The sequence below is a fragment of the Ovis canadensis genome, chromosome 2 (assembly GCF_042477335.2).
Source record: "Ovis canadensis isolate MfBH-ARS-UI-01 breed Bighorn chromosome 2, ARS-UI_OviCan_v2, whole genome shotgun sequence".
NCBI classification, from domain to species: domain Eukaryota; kingdom Metazoa; phylum Chordata; class Mammalia; order Artiodactyla; family Bovidae; genus Ovis; species Ovis canadensis.
The window spans coordinates 234974919-234992098 of NC_091246.1; the positions used below are offsets into that span (position 1 = coordinate 234974919).

The 17180-nt window shown below is 38.9% G+C and overlaps 2 protein-coding genes across 44 annotated transcripts in view; both read left to right on the forward strand.

The window, feature by feature from the left end:
• COL4A3 (collagen type IV alpha 3 chain) overlaps positions 1–3776 on the forward strand; it is a 156988-nt gene extending 153212 nt beyond the window's left edge. The window contains exons 48-52 of the mRNA XM_069578390.1: positions 166–378; positions 1303–1480; positions 1608–1722; positions 2680–2852; positions 3671–3776. Coding sequence (XP_069434491.1) covers positions 166–378; positions 1303–1480; positions 1608–1722; positions 2680–2852; positions 3671–3755 — 764 coding nt within the window. The 3' untranslated portion in view covers positions 3756–3776. The remainder of the gene's footprint in view (positions 1–165; positions 379–1302; positions 1481–1607; positions 1723–2679; positions 2853–3670) is intronic.
• Positions 3777–12301: 8525 nt separating this feature from the next.
• Positions 12302–17180, forward strand: part of MFF (mitochondrial fission factor) — a 33674-nt gene continuing 28795 nt past the window's right edge. For 9 of the 43 annotated variants that reach the window (XM_069578407.1, XM_069578431.1, XM_069578436.1 and 6 more), the window contains exons 1-3: positions 12307–12527; positions 15612–15723; positions 16507–16682. In XM_069578407.1, the coding sequence (XP_069434508.1) occupies positions 16645–16682 (38 nt within the window). In that variant the 5' untranslated portion in view covers positions 12307–12527; positions 15612–15723; positions 16507–16644. Of the gene's footprint in view, positions 12528–15611; positions 15724–16506; positions 16683–17180 lie in introns of all 43 variants that reach the window. The other 34 variants (XM_069578422.1, XM_069578428.1, XM_069578443.1 and 31 more) reach the window with 16 other exon arrangements.

The window sequence follows — 17180 nt, forward strand, 5'->3', positions numbered from 1 at the left end:
CAACATTTAAGAAAGTTCTTTGGCCATTTTATAAATCATACTTCTTTAGGACTCCTTTCTATAGTTGAGGCTTAATAAATATATATAAATATGCAAATTAGTATTTTGGATAAACAAGTTTGAGGTTTTGTTTGTGTTGCCACATGTATAGTGTGTTTTCTAAAGGACCACCTGGATCCGACGGCCTGCCAGGCTTGAAGGGGAAACCTGGAGACACTGGACCACCTGCAGCGGGGACAGTGATGAGGGGCTTTGTCTTTACCCGGCACAGCCAGACCACAGCGATTCCCTCCTGTCCAGCAGGGACAGAGCCACTCTACAGTGGGTTTTCTCTTCTGTTTGTGCAAGGAAATGAACAATCCCATGGACAGGACCTGGGTAATGCCCCTGTTTAATTTCTATCCACTTTGTTCCATATACAGACAGTACATTTTTATGGCATGGGGTACTTCCCTCTGAAGTTAGGTGTAAACAACCTGAGTATCTTTAGCACTTATGTTTTTATTTTGTTTTTTAATTTTTACCATGTTGTGTTGGTTTCTGCCATCCAACAATGTGAAGCAGCCATAATTATACATCCATCTCCTCCCTCCTTCCCCTCCCCCCATCCCATCTTTCCAGTCATCACAGAGCACTGCTACACAGCAATTTCTCACCAGCTATCTATCTTACACCTGATAGTATATATCTGCATTGATGCTACTTTCTCCATCCATCCCACTCTCTCCCTCCCCTCTTGTATCCACAAGTCTCTACATCTGTGTCTCCATTCCTTCCCTGCAAATAAGTTCACCAATACTTTTAAAAGAGAGTACATAAGACATTTCCCCAAGTCTAATATTCATTCTGGATTGTAAGCTCTAGAAGGAGCCAATCTAGTTGGTCTTCTTCAACAAAAACAATTTTCACTTAAATGACCTGTCTGCTGTTCAGGCTTAAAAGTAAAATCTGTTCCAAAGCTTGGCCTGGTTATTGGCCATCATATACATATGAAGAACCGGGGATACTTTGAATCAAAGACATTTTCTCAAAGACCTCTGCTAGTCCTCAAGTTCTAGATCAATAGAAAGGGCCCTGGAAAGTGTTAAAGATGGAAGAAGGAAGGAGGATTTATGTCCCTATTGGATCTTTAATTCTTATCAGTATTAAAACTTTTCAACCACACATTTTGCAAATAGCTCTTTTGTGTTGTTTTTCTCCAGTTTTTGCCACATGTTATGTTTTAATTAGCTTTTATCTAGTAATGATAATCAAAATAATTGGAATTCACTGAAAGTGATACCCAATCTGATGTTTTATTAGGAACACTCGGCAGCTGCCTGCAGCGATTTACCACAATGCCATTCTTATTCTGCAATATCAACGATGTATGTAATTTCGCATCTCGAAACGATTATTCATACTGGCTGTCAACACCAGCTATGATACCAATGGACATGGCTCCTATTACTGGCAGGGCCCTGGAGCCTTATATTAGCAGGTAAAATCCCAGTCCCTTAGTTTCATGATGGCAACAGGTGAATCCCTTCCTTTGCCACAGAATGCAAGGCAGCACACCATGGTGCAGAAAGTGGTGATGCAGCTGTATTTCTTGTTTCATGCTACAGATGTACCGTCTGTGAAGGTCCTGCAATAGCCATAGCTGTTCACAGCCAAACCACTGATATCCCCCCCTGTCCTGCTGGCTGGATTTCTCTCTGGAAGGGCTTTTCTTTCATCATGGTAAGGAGAAAAGGAACAGTACGTTCATAGTAAGCATTACCCATGGAATCTTATGTGGTCTCCAGGAATGATATTGTTAGGCATCAGAATGCGCAATCTGCTGTGAATATTTGCTTGAAAATCTGCAAATATGCTTTAAGTTTGTTTGTTTTTGTAAATAATGGAGCATTTTAAAAAACAGACTTCTCAGAAAGAGATTACCCACATATTCTAAGTAAGACCCTTTGAAGTTCCTATGAAGATGGGAGCTAAAAGAGAAATAGCCTTTTAAAGAAAAATTCTCCAGATGCAAGTACTAAATGAAGAAATCTATGGACTGACATTTGTGATTTTGATACCTGCACAGATGTGGTTGGTGACTATTCATATTTTGTGTAACATCATTTATGATACCTTATCCTCCCTTCTTTACTCAATCACTAATTCAACAAATATTTATTGAATGCCTACTCTGTGCTATGACCATTCTAGAAACCAGGATACCAGCAGTGAACCAAAGTTCCTGCTCTCATGGAGCTTCTTTCATAGTGGTAGACATATAAGTGAGAAGACGACATAACAATAGTATGTAGTGAGTTCAGATGGTGAGCAGTCCTATGGAGAAAATAAAGCAAGATAAGAGGAGAGACTGATAGGGATGAGGTCAAGGAAAGCTTTGTGGAGCAGGCCTCTGAATGACAAAAAAAGAACATGTCAGACCTGGGGGAAAAGCATTCTAGGCAAAATAAACAGCTTTTAGATTATTTTCGATGATTATCCTTCAACTTGGAAGGCACCTGGAGTGTTATAGTAAATTTAGGTAAATAAGCACAGGAAGTTCAATTCATGCTTTCTTTTTTTTTTTTTTGCGGGGGGGGGGGGGGGTTCTATTACCAAAAAAATAAAAAAAAAAATTAGAGCATTGAAAATGTGAGCACTATGCACAGAATTCTTATTTGGATCCTCTTCTTGTGATAGTTCACAAGTGCCGGTTCAGAGGGTGCTGGGCAAGCACTCGCATCCCCCGGCTCCTGCCTGGAAGAATTCCGAGCCAGTCCATTTATAGAATGTCACGGAAGAGGAACATGCAACTACTATTCAAACTCCTACAGTTTCTGGTTGGCTTCATTAGACCCCAAAAGAATGTTCAGGTAACTATTCAAAGTTAAGTTTAACCTGATGACTCAACTGCATACCTAGTCAAAGGTTACCTGTGTTAGATTTTCATTCCCCGTGGGCTGATGTACTCACATTAAAAAAAAAAAAAAAAACTCCCTGTGCCAATAAAATCCTGTTCAGTTTGGCACTCCCAGTGTACAATTGGTCTAGAGTCGACAAGTAGCCCTGGTTTCTGCTACTGTACCAATAAAGGCCAAAAAATATTATTTTATCATTAAAAATATTTAATATTGATGTATGACTTTATAGACTACTGAATAAACCACTAAAGTGAAAGTGTCAGTTGATCAGTCATGTCTGACTCTTTGCGATCCCATGGACTGGGCTCCTCTGTCCATGGAATTTTCCAGGCAAGAATACAGGAGTGGGTTGCCATTTCCTTCTCCAGTGGATCTTCCCAACGCAGGGATTGAACCTGGGTTTCTTGCATTACAGGCAGATTCTTTACTGTCTGAGCCACCAGTGGGGTCAAAAAAAAAAAAAAAACTATTACATGATCTACTAATTTTAATTTATCATCTTGGAAGACTTGAGTATTAGAGAATTAAAAAGGGAGCAGTATTTTTTCAGAAAAAAAAAATCTGTAAGTTTGCATTTGTAAGTTACTGCTAAATACAACTAAAATGATAAAGTGTTGACATATATATCTTTTCAGAAACATACCTCCCTGAAATAAAGTCTAGGTGAGCTACCATATTTATTAACAAAACTCAGACCCAGGATGTATTTCCCTTTTATCTATCAATTGATGAGATCTTTGGTGTTTTTTTACTTTTGTTTTTTATTTCAGAAAACCCATTCCATCAACTGTGAAAGCTGGGGAGTTAGAAAACATAATAAGTCGCTGTCAAGTGTGCATGAAGAGGAGACCATGAAGAAATAAAGAAAAAATAAAACCGTTACTTTTCATCCTAAATAACCAAGTAATATTGCAGAACATGCACTTATTTAAGTATCTTTCTCTTGGAACAGCAGTACAAAGTTTCTATTTGTTTCCCCACACAACAAAGCCTTCTTTTAAGTTAGTTCTGAGATACTGGTCTCTAAATCTGTACTGTATCAAAGCTCCCTAATGCAAAGCACTAAGCTTTTCACAAAGTATCACCAAAATCTTGTATTCCACTTTTATCCAGTGCACTAAGTAAATGGCGATTGTATAAAGTTTGATACTACAAGTGAAGAGCTATTTGGTCCACTGGATTCCCAGGGTTCACCCCCTTTCTATTCCAGTCTTGGAGACTCAGGGAGGCTAATTCTGTTTTAGATTGCCTGATCACCTGCTTCCCAAAGCTTTAGACCCTGGGTAGGGAAGGGGATGAAATGGGATATTAGAACATCATGAATAAACTAGACTTTCAAACCTGGTGAGTAATCTAAGACCTAAGGGAACCAGAATTGAACTGAGGCTCATAGACTGTCTAGTGCTTTTTCAAACACACCCAAGACTAAGGCCAGAAGGGGGTTGCCCTGAATGGAATAATAATAGCCTTGGAAATACTTTATGGTTTTGGTTTACATTTTTTAAAAGACATTTTTGTTTGTCCATTGAATTCATTTCACTACAGCAATATAGCTTGCTTATATTCAAATAGATACAATTTTTGCCCTTAGTAAATTAACTACGCCCACACAAATAACAAATTCCTTGATATGCACTTTATCCCCATCCCTATAAATGCTGGTGCATACCTTATAAACTAGCAGTTCAGCAACCCATGGAATAACTGAAGGCATTTGTTGGCTAATCAGGCTCAAAATATTTTTCATTTGCTCTAAATATTTCATTTAACCTGGGTGTTCAGAGATGTATTCTCTTGTTAACTACATAATTCTTCCTTTGTTAAAGACATGTTTTTGATATTACATATTCTTATAAACCATTTGAAGAGTCCATTGTGTAAAAAATTTTGATGTACAAATTGTATAGTTTGGTGGTTGTATGTCTTAAAACTTGCTTTTCAGTGTGTTGATACATTCCCAAGTTTACCTAATTCAACTTAAGATTTTATTCAACACCAAGTCATATCCCAGGCACTGCACTAAATTATAGACACTAGGGGATGAAAAGAGACTTGTTTCTGATCCAATATCTCAGAGAAGGTAACTTTCTGTTAAGAATTCTACATGTCTAAGTTGTTTTTCTTCCTTTTTTCCCTTTGTTCTTGTATTTCATCAGAATAATTCAGCAGGCCTCAATAAAGGTTCAAAAATAATATTTATGCCCAGAGAAAGCCCAGGACGTCTAGCTTCTAGGCATTACAGAAGCCAAGGTCTGAAAATGTTAAGAAAATGAAAATCTACAAAACCTTAAAGACCATTTATACTTGATAATAGCACTATTTGATTAATCTCAGAGGCTAGATGTCCAGAGATAAAGCTTTGCAGATGCTTCTTAATCCACCAAGGTGGAGTTGGTGGTGCTGATATTTAAATTCAGGTTATTGTTTCAACCTCAGTTGCTTTGTAAATGAAGGTGTGACCCCAGAGGAAAGCACAGACGGTGACCTTGGTTGGCATCCTTCACTGCTCATGTGAGTGCTGTGAAGTGACTTTTACATTGAAGCTGAGAAGTGCATTTTACTTAGATTATTTGCTTAGACTCACCTTATACTAAGACTTTTTTTCTCTAAAAATATCCAACTTTCTTAATTGTACCATAATGGCATAGGGCTAGCTGATCTACACAAACCCTCTGTAGGTCAGCAATTCTCAAAATTGCTGCTGGTCCCTGGACCAGCAGCATCAGCAACATCTGGGTACTTGCCATCAATGCAAATGCTTAGTGTAGACATTTAGAATCAGAAACTCTGGGGGAAAGGCCCAGAAATGCATATTTTAACAAGCTTCTTCAGGTGATTTCTGATTGAGAAGAACTGTTCTAGGCAAATATACAAGAAGCTGTTCTACAGACAGTTACCAGTTAAGGCCAACCAATATTGCTCCATCCATAGCTCTCTTTAACATCCAAAATCACAAGTGACCTCAAGGTCATCTAATTTTACTAATAAGTTAAAGCCCTATATTGGTGCTAATGGCAAATGACTGGCCTCTGCTTGTTCCCAGGCTCCCTCTTTTCTTGTCCCATTATCAGTGTTTAACTTCTGAGGAATACAAGTGATGCTAAAACATTAGATCCCAATGAAGCCATATTGAAAGTGGCTCAGTTCCCCTTCTAAGACTGAACATTGAAACACAGCTCATGAGCATTACTTTCCAGATATCCATCAGTACTTTATAAAGTTATGAAGATTTAACTTTGTAGATAAAATGTCAATAACTTGTTTCTTTAAATCTGGGGCTTCAACTTTGGAATTTCACAGTGTGCTGAAATAATGGGTTTCTCAGAGGTGTTTTTGCAAGATAAACATTATTAAATAACTTATTTATAAAAGTATTACAACAATTCTAAATTTGAATTTTATTGCTAATTTAACTTACAAAGATTTTTCTATGCATCCAGTGCAACTTACCGCTACTAAACTTAATTTAATATTTACTCTATAACCAAATGAAATATATTTAAAATATATTGAATATTTTATATTATTATATCTTGACAGAATTACAGTGTTATACTAATATTTCTGTAATTACACCTTAAATATTATGTTGTTGTATTGTCTAAGAATAAAATGGAAAAATTTATATCTGGTCTTATTTTTTTCAAAATATAAACAAATTAATTGTTTTGGATTGTAAAAATAGTATATGTTCATTGTAAAAAATAACAGTAATTATGAAGTCTATATAAAAATTGCCATGATCTAACCCCTCACCCCCATCCAAGAAAATTAAGGTATTATCATCTCAGACTTTTTTCTTGACATATTTTCAAATCAATAGGTAAGAACTAATCAGTATTTATATGGATTTTTCTACATAAATCAGTGAATAGGCTGACATTTAATTTTATTATGGATGTATTTTTGAACATTTTATTCATATTTGTCCAGTTGTTTCCTCAGGATAAATCTCTAGGAGGAAAACTGCAAAAATCAAAGGAGTTGCAATCTTAGGCCTTTGAGATATATATATATTTTTATATACATACACACACATGTTCTCCAGAAACACTGCTAGAATTTCTAGTTGCAGCAATACAATGTTATGAAAACATTCATCTCCTTATGCTTTTACCAATATTGGACATTGCTGTTCTTTCACAATTTTGCCAGTCTCAATTTATATTTTGCTCATTATCAGCAAGGCTGAACATTTACCACTTATACTTGAGGGTTTCTTTCCTGTGAAAGGCCTAATCATATCTTTATGCATTTCCTACTGAGGTATTTAAGGAGTTTTCATAAATTAAGAGGAAAAGGTATAAATTACAGAAGTTATGGATCTTATATTTTGATGTTTCCCATTTATAATGCACCCTATTCAAGGAAAAATATTCATAAAATTTCAAAGGTAGAGAATTGGTAAAGATGAATGCCCTTAATAAAAAAAAAATCTGAACTCTCACAGGTAAGGAACTTTTGGGGTGTGTCAAACGACGATGAAGATATCATCATATGAAAACACAGAATGAATGGTGATGCTGAGTAATAATTCTAAGAAAACCAAGAAAATTGTTGCCCAAATATTTAGAAAGTTTCATAATTGGACCAAAAAAATAATTAGAAAACATTTTGATCAAAAAGTATACTAATCCATTTTAATGAACTTATTTTTACAAGCAGAAGAATGAATGCTGTGTTGAGTTCATTATCTCTACTTATAAGCCTGTTTATAAGAAAGAAAAGTCTTATAGAAACAAAAGTCTTCATCAGTCTCTAAGGGATTCCTTGTAATTTATTGACAGAGAGCTTGCAGAGCACTTAGTGTGGCTAGTTCACCTTAGTCTTACCCCAGCTCTGCTTACTGGAAACTAAAAGACAACCAAACACAGAAGGCAAAGCAACTGATTTTGAATCATCATCGACATCATCCAGTCAGTTGTGTCTGACTCTTTTCGACCCCAAGGACTGCAGCACGCCAGCCTTCTCTGTCCTTCACCATCTCCTGGAGTTTGCTCAAACTCATGTCCATTGAGTCAGTGATGCCATCCAACCACCTCATCTTCTGTTGTCCCCTTCTCCTCCTGCCTTCAATCTTTCCCAGCATTAGGATCTTTTCCAATGAGTCGATTCTTTGCATCATGTAGCCAAAGTATTAGAGCTTCAGCTTCAGCATCAGTTCTTCCAATGAATAGTAAGGGTTGATTTCCTTTAGGATTGATTGGTTTCATCTCCTTGCAGTCCAAGGGACTCTCAAGAGTCTTCTCCAACACCACAGTTCAAAAGTGTCATTCTATAGCACTCAGCTTTCTTTATTGTCCAACTCTTACATCCATACATGACTACTGGAAAAACCATAACTTTGACTACATGGACCTTTGATGGCCAACTGATGTCTCTGCTTTTTAATATGCTGTCTAGGTTTGTCACAGCTTTTCTTCCAAGGAGCAAGCGTTTTTTAATTTCATGGCTGCAGTCACCATCTGCAGCAATTTTGGAGCCCAAGGGAAAAAAAAGTCTCTCACTGTTTCCATTGTTTCCCCATCTATCTGCCATGATGTGATGGAACCTGATGCCATGATCTTCATTTTCTGAATGCTGAGTTTTAAGCCAGCTTTTTTCACTCTCCTCTTTCACTTTCATCAAGAGGTTCTTTAGTTCCTCTTCACTTTCTGCCATTAAGGGTGGTGTCATCTGCATATCTGAGGTTATTGATATTTCTCCCAGCAATCTTGATTCCAGCTTGTGCTTCAGCCAGCCTGGTATTTCACATGATGTACTCTGCATGTAAGTTACATAAGCAAAGTGAAAGTATACAGCCTTGATGTATTCCTTTCCCAATTTGGAACCAGTCTGTTGTTTCACGTCCAGTTCTAACAGTTGCTTCTTGACCTGTATACAGATTTCTCAGGAGGCAGGTAAGGTGGTCTGGTATTCCATCTCTTAAAGAACTTTCCAAGTTGTTGTGATCCGCACAGTTGAAGGCTTTAGTGTAGTCAATGAGGCAGAAGTAGACGTTTTTCTGGAACTCTCTTGCTTTTTCTATGATCTGACAGATGTTGGCAATTTGATCTCTGACTCCTGCCTTTTCTAAATCCAGCTTGTACATCTGGAAGTTCTCGGTTCACAGACTACTAAAGCCTAGCTTGAAGGATTTTGAGCATTACCTTGCTAGCACGTGAAATGAGTACAATTGTGTGGTAGTTTGAACATTCTTTGGCATTACCCTTCTTTGGGACTTGAATGAATACTTACCTTTTCTAGTCCTTTGGCCACTGCTGAGTTTTCCAAATTTGTTGGCATATTGAGTGCAGCACTTTCACAGTATCATCTTTTAGGATTTGAATTAGCTCAGCTGGAATTCTATCACCTCCACTAGCTTTGTTCACAGTGGTGCTTCTTAAGGCCTGGACTTTGCACTCCAGGATGTCTGACTCTAGGTGACTGATCACATCATTGTGGTTATTCGGGTCATTAAGATCTTTTTTTGCATAGTTCTTCTGTGTATTCTTGCCACCTCTTCTTAATCTCTTCTGCTTCTGTTAGGTCCATACTGTTTCTGTCCTTTATTGTGCCCATCTTTGCATGAAATGTACCTTGATATCTCTAATTTTCTTGAAGAGATCTCTAGTCTTTCCCATTCTATTGTTTTCCCCTATTTCTTTGCATGTTCACTAGGAAGGCTTTCTTTTCTCTCCTCACTATTCTTTGGAACTGTGCGTTCAGATGGGCATATCTTTCCTTTTCTCCTTTGCCTTTTGCTTCTCTTCTTTTCTCAGCTATTTGCAAGGCCTCCTCAGACCAGGCTTAATTTAACCATTCAGATAAATACTACCCTCTCTAGGTTTTCGGAGACTAAGGTGTTTCTAAAAATGATAACACAGCTCAAAACCTTTTTAGAACTATTGCTTTGGACTTATCCTTAACTGCAATTTATCAGTCAAATAAGGAAATAGATCTCATTACTTTATACCCAAGACCTACAACATGCTCAATATGGTTGCTCCATGAAAGCAGTGAGATAAGTAAGATATAGACCTTGGTCTCAAACATGGAACTTATCATCTGGTAGGAGAAAATAAAGCAAATACATAGATAATTATAATATGCAACAGAATGTGACAAGTACTGTAAGAGTAAAAAATGGTTCATAAGTTGGAGGCCTTATAAAATCACGAAAGTGGATATTTTAGGTGGTCTTTCAAGGTTAGTTAGAATTTCAAGAAACAGAAGTTGATCAGAGGCAGGATGGCATTATAAGTGGCAGAAATAGATAAAGGTAAGTATCAATAGTTAGAAAAGCATGAAGTAATCTCAGAGAAGGCAATGGCATCCCACTCCAGTACTCTTGCCTGGAGAATCCCATGGACAGAGGAGCCTCATAGGCTGCAGTCCACGGGGTCACTAAGAGTCGGATACGACTGAGCGACTTCACTCACTCACTCTCAGAGAACAATCAATGATCAAGACTATATACACATATATCATTCACACATGTAGTAAATGGAGTGGCATGGCAGGAGGTGAGGGTCATGTTAGAGTTTAGAACACCATGGTGAACTTGTACATCATTGGTTGGTATTAGAGACCCATTGAAGACTTTGAGCCAAAGAGTAGAACGATCATACAGATGGTAATATGGAAGATTCAATATTACAGGATCACAACCTTCATTTGAAACTTATTTCAGTTTCCTTGGTGGGAAGTGGACAGGAGTAAGAACCAGATTGTAAGTACTAAGAAGTAGAAAGATACTAGTGGAGCAGCAAGACCCTCAGTTCTAAAGGTTTTGGTCATAGCTTATTTAGCTTGGTATCTAAATTCCACCCAAAAGGTTGGTTTAGAATAGCTGATCATTCCTAAGATCATCTGCACTTAAAGGATGATTTGTCAGTATTAAAAAGGGGCCCAAGAAGGAAATTCTCAGAGTACTTCCTAAGTTGTTTTAAAGAATGGTAACATTTCTAGATGTTACCAACATTCAACATTCAGAAAACTAAGATCATGGCATCCCGTCCCATCACTTCATAACAAATAGATGGGGAAACAATAGAAACAGTGACAGACTTTATCTTGGGGGGCTTCAAAATCACTGCCGATGGTGACTGCAGTCATGAAATTAAAAGACGCTTGCTCCTTGGAAGAAAAGCTATGAACAACCTGGACAGCGTATTCAAAAGCAGAGACATTACTTTGCCAACGAAGGTCTGTCTAGTCAAAGCTATGGTTTTTCCAGTAGTCATGTATGGATGTGAGAGTTGGACTATAAAGAAAGCTGAACTCCGAAGAATTGATGCTTTTGAACTGTGATGTTGGAGAAGACTCTTGAAAGTCCCTTGGACTGCAAGGAGAGCCAACCAGTCCACCCTAAAGAAAAATCAGTCCTGAATATTCATTGGAAGGACTGATGGTGAAGCTGAAACTCCAATACTTGGGCCACCTGATGCGAAGAACTGACTCATTTGAAAAGACCCTGATGCTGGAAAGATTGAAGGCAGGAAGACAAGGGAACCACAGAGGATGAGATGGTTGGATGGCATCACCAACTTGATGGACATGAGTTTGAGCAAACTCTGAGAGTTGGTGATGGACAGGGATGGCTGGCATGCTGCAGTCCTTGGGGTTGAAAAGAGTCGGACACAACTGTGTCTGAAATGAACTGAACTAAACATCTCTAGAGTATCTTTAGACTCTAGAGAAGTACATACTCATGCGTATGTCTTTAGCTGTTAACATCGAAGAATACACATGTATTCCTTGAATTGGCTTCAGTCCTCTCCAGTGTTGACGAACAAGGTACTGACTTTCTCCTAGAAAGTTAGTGGTTATGTGGTTGTCTGCCTGCAGTGCAGGAGACCCCGGTTGGATTCCTGGGTGGGGAAGATCCCCTGGAGAAGGAAACGGCAACTCACTCCAGTATTCTTGCCTGAAAAATCCCATGGATGGAGGAGCCTGGCGGGCTACAGTCCATGGGGTCCCAAAGAATCGGACACGACTGAGCGACTTCACTTTCACTTTAAATGGTTAGACAGCAAACAGTTCTTGGAAACTAAACAGGGCTTCTAACTACTGTGAAACCTAACTTCTTTTCCGAGATCCTTACCTTTAAGGGTTAGTAAAGCAGGTCAGGGTAGGGATCACTGTTAAGGAAGACACAGAGGGCTTGAAAAATCGTCAAAATTGGAGTATAGTGTTTAAGAATCACTTGCAGAGCGGGCGAAATATGCAGATTATTAGGCCTCACCCCAGTCCTGATTTTGATGCGGACAGTCCTGAAAACTAATTATTTAACTAGCTACCGAAGGTTTACCTTTTAAACACGATATGCGGTGGGCGCACTTTGCCCACAACAAAGATGTCGCGGAATCGCCGTCGTACAGCCCCGCTCCTCTGCGTGGGTCTTACGTCCGCCCTTCCTCGCGTCACATGACCACGAACCTGTCTCAACTACAGCTCCCGGAAGGGACCAGTCCCGGGCGTTCTCGCGTCTCTCTTTCTCTCCCCGCCCGCTGCGGGCGTCTCCGGCCGGTGATTTGCCCGGGCGCCTCCGTGCGCTCGGCCAACGGCCTCTGAGACCGCCCACCCGAGCACCAGGGGAGCCGGCGGGCGGCGGCCCTCGCCGGGGACCCTCCAGCGGGCCCAGGGGTGAGTGCTGACGTCTTCCCGACCCGGGATCCGCGGCCCGAGCCGGATGCGGGGCCTAGCGCTGTGGCCGGGATCCTCCCGCAATGGAGGGACCGGCTGTTTGCCCAGCCGGTCCGTGGTGCGGTCTTGGCCTTCCCCAGGGGCCTCCCCGATTCAACCCTGACCTTTCCTCCTTCTCGGGGCGTTGCTCCCCCCTTTAGTGTCTGAGGAAAGCACGGGAGAGCAGCGCACCCTGTTGCAATCGTTCTGGGGCTAACCTTTCCCGCTTTAGTTCTGTGCCTTCGTTTGGTTGAAAAATTGAGTTTTCCACGTAGAAGATAGTTTCTGGCGTGGGAAACCTTAAGGGCGCCCTGAGAGTTACCACTCAAGCCTGTCATGCTTCCCAGCCGAGGTCCTGGTACCTTCCAGGATGACCTTGATCCCGACGCCTGTCTCTTTGAAAGTCGTTTTTGGTTTGTTTTTCATTTACTTTGTGTGTGGGGAGGCAGGACGTGTTGGAGAAGAAAAGCCTTGTTGGAAGCCCGGCGCCCCGGGGAGGTCCCTGGTCGCGCCGATCGGGAAGCATCCTTGCTGCAGGTGTGGATGTCGGGAGATGCTCCAGCGTTTCCTTCCAGGAGCTGGAAACTGGAGAAAGCTCGGATTCCCCTTCCGTCAGCGTGTGACCTTCTTCGTCTGCAGGACGAGTTCCCCTTTTGTGGTAGAAGAAAACCCCGGGCTGCCTCCTACAAGAGGCTTTCTCGAGGGAGGAGAACCCTTTCAAAAGTGGTGGCGTCTTTTAGTTGCAGAAGATAAAAAGCCTTAGCGCCTTTGTTTCAAATATAGAACCAGTTGTATACAGGCCTCTCACCCCACAGAGGGACTTTAACTGAAGGATCTTAAATGTTTTCTGTCCCTAGATGGAAAAAACATTTCTTTCGGTGTTGATTGCATCACCTAATGAGATCCCTTAGGAAAATAGATTCGGAGAGAATTAGAACGATTTAGTTGTACCTCGGAGTCTCTGCCCGTGTAATTAAATTGTGTGTAGAACCTGCTATCTTTTTGGTTGCAAGCACTTGTGAGTTGGTTTTGCTCTTTTGTTTTTTTTTTTTCCCAAAGGAAATTGTGTTTTCTATCCCTTCCTGTCTGATAGGGCTACCGCATTTTATGATTACAAAGTTTAGCGGTTACTGTCTTCCCTTTGGTGTTGAAACTTGTTTGCTGTGGATTGATAGCCTTATTTTAAAATTGGTTAACTCGTATTTTTCCAACTTCCCAGTGACTTTTCTTTAAAAATAAAAATGAATCCTGGGTTACTACGGTGTGATTTTCTTATACACCCATTATTTAAATGTGAAAGTCAGTCAGTCATGTCCAGCTCTTTGCAACCCCATGGACTATACAGTCCATGGAATTCTCCAGGCCAGAATACTGGAATGGGTAGCCTTTCCCTTCTCCAGGGGATCTTCCCAACCCAGGAATCGAACCCAGGCCTCCCACATTGCAGACGTATTCTTTTTAAGTATAGTTGCTTGAAAAGAGAACGGAAATAGGGTGACCAGTATAAAAACCTTGAACTAGGTCCACACAGTAAGTGACAAACAACCTGACTTTTTTTTTTTTTTTTGTTACTTGGGGAATTATAGAAATCTTTGTAACCACAATCAATTTGACCCAAGTTCTTTCTGTGACTTCCTGGGCTGTGTCTTTCGATCCCAGCATTCTAATACAGAAAATGAGAACGTAAAGCTTGATTCATTATGTCCCCAAATTGGGGACACTTTCCATCACGTGAAAGTGGATGTGACTTGACTCTAGGTGGTTTGCGGATGAGGGGTTTTTGTGAGAGTTATGTTTTTGTTACCTGTTTTTGTGTGTGTACATTAAAGGATTTTGTCTCTTTAGTTATATCACAGAGACTGATGTACCAAGTAGATTGGAAGTGACAGAACTGGAGTTACTGTCTTAACTCCAGATGAGAAATTTATTTTCTTTTTTGCCAAAAGATACTACCAAAAATGTCATAGTCTAATGGAGGGGGTGGGGGGAGGGATGAGATTTTGATCGAATTTGCTTAAGCAGAAAAGCCAATAATTGGAACAGTACAATGTTAAATTGTAGTAGAAAAGTTTAATCTACCTCGTAAGTAGCTCATATTGGCTACAGGAGAATTTGGCTTTTTCTAGAAGTTGTCTTTTCAGTGTCCATCTTTGGTGATTTAAATCCGTGATACTTTACAAACTCAGAAGGTCTTATAAGCAAAGATGTTGCTGTAGAATGAAATGCTGAGACCTGTGGTATGTAGTAGTGGAAAGTTAATACAAAGGCTGAAATGTGGTAAATGGAGTGAAGAGAATGGCACATTTTGGGGAGATACTGTTCTAGCAATTTGCATCCCTTGTTTATTATTATAAAATTTCAGTTTATAATGTCTTAAGGCTATACTCCTTTTGAAGTGTCTCTTTCAGTGTTATTTCCAAATACAAGCTTTTACTGTGCTTCAGGTACACATATATGTTACGTATAAGAAAGGTGTCTCATTTCTTATTTAGAATGATGCACAGAAATTGATAAGCGGTTACCTCTGGGGACCTGAGTTGTTATATAGCATAGGATCGGTGGGGCCCTTTATTGTTCTGTATGTTCTTGTGTACTTTGTACTGTGTGCCTGTGTTACTGGTTCAAATTAAATACTGAATTAAAGTTATGAATGAAATTAAATACTGAATGAAAGTAGCTGGATGAAAATCTCGCCAGTGCATTTGTTTCTCCTTAATATGTGTATGTATATATACACTTATATATACGCCTAAGTATTAAGATTCTGTTAAACATATATATATTTCGTCAGCTATGTTTTTCTAAATTCAAATCAGAAACAATAGTCTTTTATCTTGTATTAACTAGTGAATGGTTGTAGGGTTCTGTCTCCAGGCCTAAAATTGGTGGTAAGTTTGTTCATTTTTTCTTTCTTTATTTTTGTGTTTTTTTAATGTAAGGCTATGCATCTTTAGTGGCTTTCATCATTCAGAGGATTTCCAGCAATGAATCTCTGATGTCAGTATCATCTAGTTTTTCAGTTAGCTCCTGTTTTTTCTCCCCCAGGGACAAAAGTGGCTCTAAATCCAGCACGTGCATACTGAGGCAAGTTAATGGATTTAATATGAAGCACAGAAGCAGATAATGCCAAAGAGCAAGCAGTAATTGGTACACATTTGTGAGTAAAAATTGTCTCTTTTGGGTCTGTTGTGTTAGTCTTTAAACCATCTGCATGCCAGATCCTTAAAATTCACACATTTTGGTAAAGAATAAAAGGTGCAAGTTAGCAGTCATAATTAACCAATTGTCAGGGTGTAGCCCCTTAACCAACCTCTAAGATCTCTCCAAAGCATGTCAGTGACGTGGAGTTTGAGATGTGTGATGTGTCTGTTATGAAGTTTAAGAAATGTTCCCACTGTGACTTAAATTTATACTCCTTAATTTTTTAATTGTCTTTAATTTTTATTGACCTTGACTTAAATATAATATCTTTCACTGAAAACTTAGTGTAATTTAGTTTTCAAAGTTATTTGCTTTTAAAGAAATCATTACTTATACATCAAATATTAAGCTACCACAAATACATTTTTCTGCCCTTTACATTATCTTTGTGATTTCTTCATTTGTACTTAGTCTAAAAAAGAAAAGGATCCCCTCCTCCTTCAGAATATAATACTTAGAGGAATTTTGTGACAAAATGTTTTCTTCTAATCTGACTTCACATTTGTATATATGTTTGTTTAGCTTTTCTTGACCCTGTTTGCAAAATCATACTATAGTGACTATGCTTAAAATGGCCCTTGTGATTTTTGAGGTAGAGAAGAACTCTTTTTAGGAGAGATTTGAACATTGGTTTTGGTTGAAACCAAAAAATAATTTTAAGTAGATATTTACTTTGATTCATAGTTTTCATATGAAATGAATTGTTGAATTACTGATTTTTATTCTTTCTTTTTTACAGCTGGAAAAGCAGTGTCCGTGTTGTTATGTACACCTCCAAAAAAGTTCAGATCTGTAGGGGAATTGTTGTGTAAAGTAAACAACTCCAGGGTAGCAGTATTTTAATAGCTTTTATAGACGTGTATTTACTGTATTAAAAATGAGTAAAAGAACAAGCAATGACACATCACTAGGAAGGTCAGTGACATTTTATTCAGTTGAGCTGGTGTTATAGGCTTGAGACATAGCGGCTTTAAAGCTGATTGCCCATAGGCTAATCATCTTTTACATTGTGATCAATATTTTTTTTTATCTCGGGCAACTTCCTTTCTGCTGCTTTTCCTTGGAGCATGGATTCTTCTCTAATTTAGAAGATTTTGCAGTGCATATGTTTTGCCTTTCCCTTTGAAGGCATGTCATGTTTTTTTTAAATATACATGCAAATATATTCAGTACAAATGATGAATAGTGTGAACCTTTCACACTATGGGCCCTCAAAATGAATGCATACATTAAGGATTTATTAATGTATATTCTTTATTTGATTTTCAAAATTGCATCTCAGTCATCAGGTATACATTCAGTAGGAGAAGTTTTAATGTGTATTTTGTGACACTCAGAGGGTTGCTTCTTTTTTTAGTAAATTTAGAATTAACATTATTTACCTTCTGAATCTGATTTTCATCATTAAAAACT